The sequence below is a fragment of the Pan troglodytes genome, chromosome 5 (assembly GCF_028858775.2).
Source record: "Pan troglodytes isolate AG18354 chromosome 5, NHGRI_mPanTro3-v2.0_pri, whole genome shotgun sequence".
NCBI classification, from domain to species: Eukaryota; Metazoa; Chordata; class Mammalia; order Primates; family Hominidae; genus Pan; species Pan troglodytes.
In genome coordinates this window covers 57,852,953-57,866,768 of record NC_072403.2, presented here as the reverse complement: position 1 = coordinate 57,866,768, position 13,816 = coordinate 57,852,953, and the positions used below count along the sequence as shown (strand labels likewise).

Sequence of the window (13,816 nt, the reverse complement as noted above, 5' to 3'; positions counted from 1 at the left end):
GAGCATTTTTTTAACTTAAAAAAGAGGCTGACAAATAAACACCACAACTTTCCAAGTTAACCCCCCTTTTCTAAACAAATAAAAAAGAAGTGTGACCCTGCTAGTAATTCTGGATTGCTTTCATTTCAGCAAGGAGTTCCTTTCCTATACAGGGCAGTGTCTCATGACTGAACATTGTCATGTAAACTTCTTTATGTCTTACGTAGATAGAGTGGCTACCTTTGATTATCTAATGAAGGCCTCTTTTCTTTTTCTTTTTCTTTCTTTTTTTTTTTTTTTGAGACAGAGTCTTGTTCTGTCGCCAAGGCTGGAGTGCAATGGCATGATCTCGGTTCATTGCAACCTCTGCCTCCCAGGTTCAAGGTACTCTCATGCCTCAGCCTCCCCAGTAGCTGGGATTGCAGGTATATACCACCACGCCTGGCTAATTTTTGTATTTTTAGTAAAGACAGGGTTTCATCATGTTGGCCAAGCTGGTCTCAAACTCCTGAGCTCAAGCAATCCACCCGACTTGGTCTCCCAAAGTCGGAGACTTTGGATTATAGGCATGAGCCTATAGACTAGGATTATAGGCATGAGCCACCGTGCCCCGCCTCTTTTCTTATAAAATATGAAACTAAACAAGACCACTTCCCCACGGTGAAAGAGATAACCAGCTCTTTTCATGGCGTCTGACTTTGTGATGTCCTGAGACAGTTTGTGTTTTAGTGTGAATTTGGCACCAGAGGTTTAGGTTTAGCTGGAGGAAAAGAGGAACCTCCTTGGCTGGTTGCTTTCTAAAAGGGCAAGAAGAACTCTGTTTAGCTCACACAGGAAATGGAGCGCTGGGTATTGTACTAGGTGAGACTGGAATTCAGAACTTACTGATGCTGGACACCAGGAAGTACATGTCAGTAGGTCCTGGCTCCATTGAATTCAGGGACTTCATCTGAATCCCCAAAACTCTTCTTTGGAGTTCTTCCATGCTCTTCCTCTTCATTGTATGGGATGGCTGAAGCAACTGAGCCTCAGAACCCATTGACAGTATAGCTTTACCTATGAATATCATTTCAATAGTGCTGCTCAATGTTCTGGCTATTGCAGTAGGCAAAAGTGGGTATGTTTTCTTTTTTCTTTTTTTTTTTTGAGACTGAGTCTTGCTCTGTCGCCCAGGCTGGAGTGCAGTGGCAAGATCTCGGTTCACTGCAAGCTCCACCTCCCGGGTTCAAGCCATTCTCCTGCCTCAGCTTCCTGAGTAGCTGGGACTACAGGTGCTCACCACCATGCCCGGCTAATTTTTTGTATTTTTAGTAGAGATGGGGTTTCACTGTGTTAGCCAGGATGGTCTCGATCTCCTGACCTCATGATCTGCCCACCTCAGCCTCCCAAAGTGCTGGGATTACAGGCGTGAGCCACCGCACCCGGCCAAAAGTGGGTATGTTTTCTTGAGTAAGAATTATAATAAGTGCCCTATGATTTAAACAAACAAAGTTTAGTGGGGATGAGAGTGGGGGAAACTGGCAGCGGTCTTTTTGCCAGTGGGAAGGTAAGGTAGTGCAATCGTCTGAGGACAATTTGCTGATTCACGAATAACCTTAAATTCTTTATACTCTGTGACCCAGCAATTTCTCTTTTAGGATTTTAAGAAAGTAGATAGAAATGTGTAATATTTATAACAATCATGTTCTTTGAAGTTTCAGGTATCAAAAAAAATTTGCAGTGAAACAAGTTTTAGTAATAAAGAATGTATCCAAATGATATGATAGTAAGTCACCTTTGAAAATTAGGATGTAGCATATTTAACCAGACAGGGAAATATTTATAACATATTGAGAAGTGAAAATCACAGGTCTCAAAAGAGTATATCAATTTGATCCTACTGTTGTACATAGTGTATATGTTTGTACACATGTAGGTTACTAGAGAAAAGGCTGGAAAGATGTATCCAAGAATGTTGATGGTGCCTATCTCTAGGTGGTTGGAGTACTGACCATATTTATTTTCTTCATTGAGTTTTTATGTGTTTTTCCAGGGAACACAATGCTGTATCTCCCTGCCATCCACAACAACTATGGGGTTTGATGTCATTTGGCAAAAGGAGAAGTGCATCTGTGGCAAAAATTATACCCTGTCTATTCGTCCGTCCATCCATCCATCCATCCATCCATCCATCCATGATCCATCCATCTATCCAGTATATTCATCCATCCATCCATCCATCCATCCATCCATTTATCCAGTATATTCATCCATCCATCCATCTATCCATCCATTTATCCAGTATATTCATCCATCCATCTATCCATCCATCCATCCATCCATCCATCCATCCATCCATCAATCCATTCATCCATCCATGATCCATCCATTTATCCAGTGTATTCATCCATCCATCCACCCATCCATTCATCCATCCATCCATGATCCATCTGTTTATCCAGTATATTCATCCATCCATCCATCTCTCCATCCATCCATCCATCCATCCATGATCCATCCATCTATCCAGTACTGATCACGTCCCTACTCTGTTCTAGGTGTTGTGACAGGTACTGGTGGCTCAATCGTGGATGTCATGAAAGTCCCTGCCCCTTAAGGGTAGAGAAGAAAGTCAGATAATAAACAGGATGATCACGTGTTGTGATAAGTGCTATAAAGTGATAGAAAAATAAAGGGGGGTTACTTTAGAGAGTGTACTCAGAGGAGGCTTCTCTGAAGAAGTCTTTTATGTTACGAAGAGAAGCAGGTGTCTTTATGGAGGGTCAGGCAGTGGCAGCAGCAAATGCAAAAGAACTGTCGAGTTTTATGACTGTTCAGAGGCTAGGAGGGTGGGAGTAGACTGAGAAGGAGGAAAAGTGGCCCCAGATGAGGTCGGAGAGATATGTAAGGCATTGAAGGCCAAAGTAAAGAGTTTGGATTCTCTTCTAAGTGAAGATTAAGTAATTTCCCAAAGTCACACAGTCAAGCCATGGCAGTGTTGAGACTGGAACTCAAGGCTTCTGACGCAGTGTGCTTAGTGCAGTGCTGTGCTGGCAGCTTCAGTGTGAGAGCCCTGGCTGAGCTTTGTGGGTTCAGTGAGGTTTCAGAGCCACAGGAAGCAACTTCAGGGGAAGTGAGGGAGAGAAAATGCCTGCAAATTGTTTTCCTTCCCTATCCTAAGGAGCACAGCCAAGGTTACTTGCTTACTTTAGGATCTAATCAGATCAACTAAAGAACAATAGTTTGGGAGTCAGGAGTCTTAGCTACTAGAACAATCTTTGCCACCATTTTTACCCAATATTTTTAACCATATCCCCCAAAGTAAATATCTGTGTGTGTGTGCAGTGTGTATGCATTTATATCTGTATCTGTATCTGTACACATATTGATCTCTCTGTCTATATATGCTTATGTTGCATATATATATGCTTATATTTATATTTAAATATGGCCAACTGTGCTTCTTAATTCATAGGATTATTGTGGAAGAAACCATGGAAGAGTAGCTAGCTATTTAGAAGCTTTGAAATTTTGTAAATGTTAACCTATTTTGGATATCCTGGTGTCTCAGCTAATTTTGGTGATGGCTTTTTAATGAAAAAAATTTCTAGCAAGGTAGTTACAAATATGGAAAAAAGTGTGAGCTGAAGCTGGTAAACAAAAAGTCCAAGCTAACAGAAAGGGGTTTAATTCTCTTCAGAGCAAGAATAACATGCTTAGTGAAAACAGTGTGTTTCTAACAGGCAGAGAGAGGGCAGAGTGACTCAGCCCATTTTACTTGTACCTCTGCCAGCGAAGAGTCAGGAAAGGGCATAAGAAGGTTTATGAGGCAAGTGGAAGCCCAAGGCCAAGAAAGGATGTAGAAGGAAGTTGGTCACTACTTTCCTTGAGTTCAAGTCTGTAGTCTCAGATCATTCATAAACTGGGTACAAAAAACTCACTCTTATGATTGAGGACCTATTGCTGGCAATGAACCATGAGAAGGGGTCACATAACAGAGGTGATGGGCAGATATTCTATGAACCTAAAAAAAAGAGGAGGAATTCTGGAAATTTAGACAACTAAGCTTGGTGTTATCCCTGACAAAATTCTAGAATGAACTATTCATCAGATAGTTTGTGAGCCTTCAGAAATGAAAGTAGCCATCTGGAAACCGATTTACGAAGAATGTGATGGTGTGGGAAACCAACTTCATTTCCTTTCTGATAGGTTTATAAGTGACTTATGATATAAACATAGAGGGAGACCTTCACAAACTATTCCAACCACTTCTCCACCCCCAGTAACAAAAAAAGGTTCTAGGTGCAAAGCCCAAAGTGGCCTGATGCAAGCCTCAAGTTGCTCTGAAGTGAGGTGTTTTAAAAGTCTGTGTGAATTTTGCATTTGATTCCATCACATTTCTATATTGATCTAAATATTATATTGCATTTTAATTTAAAAGTTAAATTACTTTGCTTTTCCTTTCTGAATCTTGGAATACGACTGATGCTGCAGGAGCAAAGGATGGACTTATCCTGTGACTTTGTCTGCCCTGTGGACGAAGGATCAGCGAATGGATTTACAGCTAGATAGCAGGCTACAGATTAAAAACAAATTTGAGCAATAGGTCTAAACCAGTGAGAGAAATGTAACAATAATAAATGTAAATTTCCACATTTACATTTTTAACAATAATGCTACTAAAACTACTACCTCCAACAGCTATAATGCGAGCTGCCTTTATTGGATTCGTATTGTGTGCCAGGTTCCCTGCTAATCTATTTCTATGCTTCATTTTGCTCAGTTTCTTCAACACCTCCACAAAATAGGTACTTGATTATTGGCAACTCCATTTTATAAATGCGGAAACCAAAGCTTAGTGAAGTAATGTCTTCAATGTCATGTAGATGGTAACCATCTGCCCCGGGATTCAGATCCAGCTGATCTGCTTCTGAGCCTAAGCTTTACATGCCAGTGCTCCTCAGAAAATCATTTGAACAAACACACCATGGTGAAATCCTCAGAAAGCTGCAGCTCTGAGACTTTGAATTGACCACTCTCTAAGTATAAGCACGGTGGCCTTCAAAATGAACACAGTATCAGGTACTGTGAGAAGGAGGCTCAGATAAAGGCGGACCGGAGTCCCAGTGGTCAGCCCAAACAATCTGCCTTCAGATATGGGTGGCATGATGTTAACATATTGACAATCTACATTATTAGGTCTAAAGGACTGTGGGTTTGGAAGTCATGTCTTAGGTAGATACAGAGTGGAGAACAATTTAGCATGAAGAAGAGAAGATTAAGTGGTGAGATGTACTAGTTATCCTGCTCATTATTTCTAGCAAATTGTGGAATAAAACATTTTGACATTGATTTGAAAAAAGATGGTAGGGTTTGACATGGTGTACAGTTTCTCAAGTGGTGACCTTTTTGCCCTTCTCTCCACCCTTCCTGGTCTTCCCATGGGATCTGCCATCTTCCTGGCTGATGTTCAATCAGCATTTCAAAACTTGAGAGCACTGCTCTGGGAAACAGGACCATCTGGTTTTGACCTCGGAGCTACCATAGTTCTGTGTTTGACTTTCTGAGAATCTCTTGATCTCTTTGGGTTACACTTTTTACACCTCTTCCTAATTTATAGGCTGAAATGAGATCATACATGTGAAATTGTTGACAAATATGAAACATCATGCATTATTATTACTGATAATTTTTGAGTTAGTTGCAAAAATGCCTACAGCCAGGATGATTCTTGAATAAATATCACACCTGTTGAGGACGACACCCTTCACTATCCATGTCCTCACCTTCTCTAGATGGCATATTTTTAGACTTTCTGTAATGCTACACTGCTGTTTTTTATTTTAAATCCAGTCTGGCTTCTCCCCTTAAAGCAAGAGGACTTTTGAAGTGAGTGGCTGGTAGTATAACTGGCACATATATCGAATCTCCTTAGTCTGGGCTGTTAAGTAAGTTTAATTAATTTACTAAGTTAATGTTCCACTGCTAGCAACAGAGCCTCATTGCCATCAGCTGGGGAGAGGGAATTGCAAGCCTAAATGAGCTCATTTTTTCACAGTTGGAATTAGGGACCAGTTAGCCAGTTGTGTGGGTTTTCCAATTTCTCCATCTGCCCTAGGGGGATTCAGGCAATTACTCTCCCAACACTAAGTATGAGTAAGAGCAGGAAGAGGGAAGGGGAAAAGAAAAAAAAAAAAAAAAAAAACTCTCCCCGACGTTTGTTACCCTTTTTGGAACTGGAAGTATTGTCCCTGCATTTCTTGTTAAGCTGGGCTAGGAGTAGCTTTTGCTAATGTTTTTAATAGATTCGGAAAAGAGAAAGGCCTCAGTGAAAGATATTTACCATGTGCATTTTCATTGCAGGGTGTGCAGATAAAAGGAAAAACAAATAAACAATAAAAGAATGGAAACAAAATTACAGAAATTTGCAAAATTTGACAAATGGTGGCCCGTAGTTGCCACAAGCTAATGGCTTGCAATGATTAATAAGAGTAAAAATAATTGCATTTCATTAAGATTGATGACACCCCATTTAACCTCCCCTCTCGTTTCAGCCCTAAAGTGGAAAGAGATGAAGTTCTCATCTATAATAGCTCCTGTAACATTACCATGGAAACTGAGGCAGAGATGGAGTGTGAGACGCCCAATCAGCCAATTACCGTCAAGATTACTGAGATACGGAAACGCTGGGGCCAGAACACTCAGGTATAATCAAATCTTTTTTACAGACTGATTCAAACAGCTCAAATTAAATTTGTAATATTGTGTACATTAAAAAAACAATTTAGTCCAAATGGCAGCGATATATAATATTAAATGCGCTCAAACTTTGAGAAGCTGGTCTAATGCACAATATCTGAATTCATAGTTAACTCTGGTTAATCATATATTTTCTCAAAAATAAATGAGTGTTGCCCGGGCTCTTTCAAAGCAAATTCTGAGCAGATAATCTCCTTGGCATTTTGTCCTGATTTCTGTATGCATGTTTGAAAGGGGCTGTCTGTGGTTTATTTCTTCACAAAATAAATGGCCTACGATTTAGCCAGATCCTACTGGAAGGCTTCCAAATCACTCAGCCGTCCTCAGCTTGGTGGGACAGCAATGTCTGCAGGTCCATTCGGTTCATCTCTGTGCCGTGGGGGAGCAGAGTGGAAACTTCAGCTTCTGAGGGGATTACGTGGACGTCAGAAACGAAAAGGACCTCAGGGTCATTCGGTCTAGCTTCTCTGCCTCAATTCACCCATTTTGAAATTGTCTAAACCACTCCCTCCAAGTGGCTCTTCTAAAAGCATGTTTGTAAGTCTCCAGAGAGGAATTCCACAGCCTTCCCCGGGAATTTGTGAGAATTGCAATCAGAGGCTCAGGGCTCTTTGGAAATGGATCAGATAATCTTTTACAGCTCCCCAGGCTTCTCACGGCACAAAGATAAAAAATAATATTTATTGAGCACCTACTCCCTTAGGTGCCTTTCTCTTTATGAAAGCAGTTCTCAGATTTTTCTCTTTTTGTCTCTTTTATTTGGAACAAACATTTATTGAGTGCCTATTATGTGGCACTCGCCGTACCAGATTCTCTTGTGAATGCTGCTTCAGTCAAACTGTCCTAATCCAAAAGTCAGCTTCCTGGCTTCAAAATGTGTGTTCTTCTATAACTTTTGTACTGGTGCTGAAAATGTATGCGATGGCAAACAACATTTTTTTTCTGTCCTTCCTAAACTGTTCCGTGCCTACCTTTCCATGCTCCTGGGTCCTCAACCGTCCACTCTGTGGCCTCTGCAGGCTTCTCCCTCACCTTGACCTTCCCTTCAGGTGATAGCCCGGGGCTGTCACTTCTCGCTTCATCGTGTCCCCCACAAACACCTCTTCCTTTCAATTTACTGCCAATTTTAATTCCCTCCAGAGCCGCTGACCCCCAGTGGCACTTCCACTTTATTCTGCGCCTGTTTCTCAGCAGTCAGCTGTCAGTGACATTTCAAAAGTGTATTGTAGTGCGCTGAGACTGCTGTGTGACACTGGGTGATCTTTAAGCCTCTCTGGGCCTCAGTTTCTGCTGGGTGTGTAATAACCTGGTGTTGTTGGGATGCTTAGATGAGCAAATGCTTGTGAAAGAGAGGGAGAGGCAGGCTGACCTAGTGTTTAAGTGCATGGACTTTGGAGCTAGACTGCCTGGGTTTGAATACATCACTTGCTTCTTGGGGGACTTTAGGCAAGTTCTTTAAACCCTCTGTTCTTCAGTTTTCTCATCTGTAAAGTAGGGTCAGTAATAGTTCCCACTTCATAGGGTTGGTGTGAGCCACTGAGAGCTGCATCTCACACATGGTAAATGTCCAATGTTAGCCATTATTGGCAGTGCTAGTTCACTAGTCATAGTGCTAGAAAATGATATGAATTTATTTTTCTATAGTGCTTGCTGCTTTGACCAGATCATTTCACTTCTTAGATTTATTTAATTTCCCATCATTTCAAAGTCTAATTTTGATTTTTTTTAGGCTTAAATGCCTCACTCATTTAAAAATCCTTATGTGACATACATTTGAGTTCCAACCATGTTCAAGGTTCTCTACCGTGTTCTGAAGGAGATTTAAAAAATATATGGAAAGAGACCCCACTTTTAAGAGATATTTGGGAAGTGAGGCCTTATGTGGAAGTAGTTAAGTTTCAAAAAAGGGTACATAGAGTCAATTCATCACAGCTGGGTGGAATGTTGGATGCCATACAGACCAGCCAGTTCATTTCAGAGATGAGTTAACTGAGATTCATAATGAGGGGTGGTTGATAAAGGTCACACAGGTAGTTATCTGGCCTCATAACCCATGTGGCTATAGTCATTGTGGGGGAAGTAAGCCATTTAATCTTCAGGAACTAGGAATGTGTCTAGTGCCAGTGTGTAGGGAACTCCAGTCCTGAGGGGGTAAAGAGGAGATGGGTACCATCATTGTAGGTTTCAGATGTGATGTGTTACACTCAAGTGTTAGTGATAATGTCATAGTTTCGAACAGTCTATTGGGAGCAGGGCCCTATCAAGTAGCCAGAAGCACACGAGGGAACAATGGCAGGGATTTATGGCAAACTCAGTCTGAACTTACGGCTGCGTTTAGCTCCAATGGGACCCTAAAGAATAGAACAAGAGTCTCAGGCACACGTCCTGTCGCATCGACTGGATCAATATGGTGGAAGTTAGGAAATAACTATGGCTGGCACACAGTGGCCTGGAGTCCAGAAAAACAACATTCTGTATAATGGGAAAATTGTTAATTCTAGATTCTACTCTCGTTAGGGTGGTTTGGTTTGATTTAGGAACTGGATATAATGAAGTCTATAGGTGGAGGGCTTATAACTAAGTGACTATGTAATTTATCACCCAAACCAGGATGCTTTTGAGAGTGCAAGGTTCACAATGAATGATTATGCTGGGATAGTATGTCACCCTTGTTGGGGTGTGTGATTACCCTACCTGAGCTTGGGAACAGAACAACTTGTCATACATATGTGATACATGGTTACCCTACCCATGTTGGGATGTACAATTTCCCTACCTTGGCCTGGGAAAAACATGCCACCAGTATTATGATGCATGGTTATCTGGGCGTGGGGAAGACCAGCACCAACAAGTGCTTAATCAGGACTACAATCCAGGTCCCTGTTCCAAATTCAAGAATTCCTTGTGTGGGAACCTTGGAACACTAGAAAAGGAAACATTTCTACACTGCTGGTGGGAATGTAAACTAGTACAATCACTATGGATAACAGTGTGGAGATTCCTTAAAGAACTAAAAGTAGACTACCATTTGATCCAGCAATCCCATTACTGGGTATCTAGCCAGAGAAAAAGAAGTTATTATACAAAAAAGATACTTGCACATGCATGTTTATAGCAGCACAATTCGCAATTGTAAAAACATGAAACCAGCCCAAATGCCCATCAGGAAACGAGTCAATAAAGAAATTACGGTATGTATATATAATGGAATACTACTCAGCTATAAAAAGGAACAAATTAATGGCATTTGTAGCAACCTGGATGGAACTGGAGACGATTATTCTAAGTGAAGTAACTCAGGAATGGTAAACCAAATATCGTATGTTCTTACTCATAAGTGGGAGCTAAGCTATGAAGATGCAAAGGCATAAGAATGATACAATGGACTTTGGGGACCCAGGGGAAAGGGTGGGAGGTGGGTGAGGGATAAAATACTACGAATTGGGTTCAGTGTATACTGCTCCGGTGATGGATGCACCAAAATCTCACAAATCACCACTAAAGAACTTACTCATGTAACCAAATGCCATCTGTTCCCCCAAAACCTACGGAAATAAAAAATTAAAAAAATATATTTTTCAGCCGGGTGTGGTGGCTCATGCCTGTAATCCCAGCACTTTGGGAGGCCAAGGTGGGTGGATCACCTGAGGTCAGGAGTTCGAGACCAGCCTGGCCAACATGGTGAAACCCCATCTCTACTAAAAATACAAAAATGAGCCGAGCATGGTGGCGGGTACCTGTAGTCCCAGCTACTTGGGAGGCTGAGACAGGGGAATTGCTTGAACCCTGGAGGCGGATGTTGCAGCAAGCCAGGATTTTGCGAATGTGCTCCAGCCTGGGTGACAGAGCAAGACTCCATCTCAAAACAAACAAACAAACAAACAACAACAACAACAAAAAACAAACCAAAAAATCAGCCCAGCGTGGTGGTGCCTGTAATCCCAGCAACTTGGGAGGCTGAGGCAGGAGAATTGCTTGAACCCAGGAGGTGGAGGTTGCAGTAAGCTAAGATTGCACCATTGCACTCCAGCCTGGGTGACAAGAGCAAAACTCCGTCTAAAATATATATATATATATATATATATATATATATATATATATATATATATATATAATTTTTTAGTGACCTAGATGGGAGGGTGTGAGGCAGTGTGGGAAGATTGATAAGATCAGTACTTACTTTGTTAAAGAATATCAAGTGGCTCAACAACTTAATTTGAGGTCCTGATGTGTTTGTAAGCTAAACGTTTCTTTCCATTGCTTCCTCCCATTGAGGGGTACAGCCAAGTGAGCAAAAAGCCACTCCCACATGCTTTAGGGCCGCAGGACTGCCTACTAGATTCTAAGAAAAATGGCAAATTGTCCTCTTATCACAAGATAACTGGTTAATATGTTTTTCATAGGTTGGCAATAAAAGTTTAAACCAAAACAAATTAAAAAAAAAAGTTACGTAGGTTTTCCTACCAAAGGACTTTTGCGATCCTTCAATACATGAATACATAATGTGGATTTCTAGGGAGTGCTGTGGTGTGGACTGTTACCTAAACTTTGCCTGTGGAACTCTTTATTCCCAGAATTTCTCTTGGGGCTGGCATCTGTCCTGCTGCCTTCACTCTGGGAAGTGTTGTGTATGCCATGCTCTTCCCCTCTCACAGAGTAGGGGCTCCGAGTTGGGAAAGGTCATCTTCAGGTGGGGCAGCCAACTAAGCTCTATTAACGCCAGTGGCATTTGTGCTATGCTATGAAGGACAGGGTTTAGGTATTCAGCATGCAGAGGAAAGGCATTTCTGGTGGGGGAACCAGCATGCACAAGGCAGCAAGGCTAGAACCCACAGGAATAGCAAGGAGCATGGTGTGTGTGAAGGGGAATGGTGAGTTGTAGGTTTGGAAAGGTGGGCTAGGATTGGATTGTGATCTAGAGTTAAGCATTTGGTCCTTTGATTCAGCAGGTGACAAGTAATCCCCAAGGAGTCAGTGCTTGATCAAAGGTGAGCTATAGTCACATTAATCTGGCAGTGAGGTATGGATGAACTGATTGGTAAACTGACGAGAGGTAGAAGCATCTCAGCTAGGTGAGAGATAACTGGGGCAGGGAAATGGCAGAGGGAATGGAGAGGCAACACACTCAATAGTCAATACTTGATAACTTGTGTTGGACAAAGTGTTCAAATTTGTGGGAGACTGTGGTAGGTAAGAAAAATTGTGTGCTGGCTTTTCAAAAAGACCTTTTTAAAAATTTCATTGCTATATATCTGTGCTCATGACTTCCAGGTTGGAATCTCTGATCCAGAATTCTCTCCTGAACTTTGTTTTTTATTGTATTTACTTATTTTTTTTGAGACAGGATCTTGCTCTTGTCACCTAGGCTCTAGTGCAATGGCATGATCATGGCTCACTGCAGCCTCGAACTCCTGGGCTCAAATAATTCCCCTGCCTCATCCTCTGCAGTAACTGGGACCACAGGTGTGTGTCACCACACCCAAATAATTTTAAATTTTTTTGTGGAGGCGAGGGTCTTGCTATGTTCCACAGGTTGATCTTGAATTCCTGGCCTCAAGCAATCCTCCCACCTTGGCCTACCAAAGCGCTGGGATTATAGACCTGAGCCACCATGCCCGACCTCTTCTGAATGTTAGATTCCTGTACCTCACTGTCTACTGCTATTGTCACTTCGATATCAAAACGACACCTCGAGTTTAGCAGGTTCTAAATTGAACAACTGATCTCCACTACTTCCTCTCCCATAGTCCTGAACTGAGTTGGTGGCAGCTCTGTCCTTTTGGTGCTCAGGACATGGAGGCCTCCTTGACCTTCCAAAACCCACATCAGATTCATTAGGAAATTCTGTTGGCTCTTTCATTTGACCACCTTGCAGCAATTCTACTGCTACTGTCATCATCGGCATCATCTCTTACTGTTTATTGCAAGGCCTCTCAGCCCTCCTCTCTGCTTCTACCCCTGCCTCTGTTTGGTCTATTCTATTTAATAATAGAGCCATAATGATCCTTTCAAAATATGTCAGCTAATTTCCCTCTTCTCCTCAAAGAGGGGCTCCCAGAGTCTCTCACAGTAACTGTGTAAGAATCCAGTCCTTATACTGACCTCAAGGGCCATTCCCTGCACCCCTCACCTCCCACCCCAACGCCCTCTCTGGCTTCATCTCTCACTTCTCTCACCTTCACCTGCTCTGTTCTGGGCATATTGGCTTCTTGCTATTCCTGCAACACACCAGGCATGCTCCTACACCGAAGCCTTTGCATTTGCTGTTTCCTCTGCTTAGAATTCTTTCCCCCCTTCTTTTTCAAGTACAATCTCCTACTTGAACTTTTTGCTGAAATGTTACTTCTTCTATGAAGTCTTGCCACCCTATTGAAAATGGCAACCCTTTGCCACTGACCCCGTATATCATGCTTTAACAGAGTTCTTATCACCTGCTAACATACTACTTAAGATACTAATTTATTATGTTTGTTGTTTGGTGTCTGACTTTTCTTGCTAGAGTATGATCTCCAAGAAGGCAGAAAGATTTGCCCACTCTGTTCCCTGGTATGTCCCAAGAGCCTGAACCAACTATACTAACAAATAGAAATACATGCAGAAATACAAATACAGAAAGTTTAAAAAGTCTTCCCATATGCCACTTCTTCAATATTAGCTCCTGAAAGTTTCATCTGAAAGGAAAGACACATGTACACATACATGTACATGGACCCATTTGTACACAAAGATGTTATTGTGTTATTTATATTGTTTTTCAACTTGTATGTTTAAAAAATATAGTAGCACACTATAACATGGGCTCCTTGAAAAGAGGGGCTTTCTTTTGTCGCTGCTATTTTCCCAAGACTTAGAACTAGGTCTAGTACATAGCATAGTACAATAAAGTTTTTATAGGTTTCAATTAAAATTATTGAATGCATAAAAGGATTTATAAAAATACAACATGGTTATCATTTTAGTTTAGCACATGTAACATTTTCTTTTCCTTCAAAAGACATTGATTATACCTACTAGGTATCACACACTGTGATTCAGTGAAACAAGAGAAAAGGTATTAGAAAACGAAGAAGAAAATCCTAAAGAGTGCTGGAAAACACAA

General features: G+C 41.5%; 1 protein-coding gene across 6 annotated transcripts in view; it reads left to right on the top strand.

Moving 5' to 3' along the window:
• PKHD1 (PKHD1 ciliary IPT domain containing fibrocystin/polyductin) overlaps positions 1-13,816 on the top strand; it is a 484,536-nt gene that overhangs the window by 76,512 nt on the left and 394,208 nt on the right. For all 6 annotated transcript variants that reach the window (XM_518534.6, XM_016955664.3, XM_009451446.4 and 3 more), the window contains one exon: positions 6,513-6,663. In XM_518534.6, coding sequence (XP_518534.5) covers positions 6,513-6,663 — 151 coding nt within the window. The remainder of the gene's footprint in view (positions 1-6,512; positions 6,664-13,816) is intronic.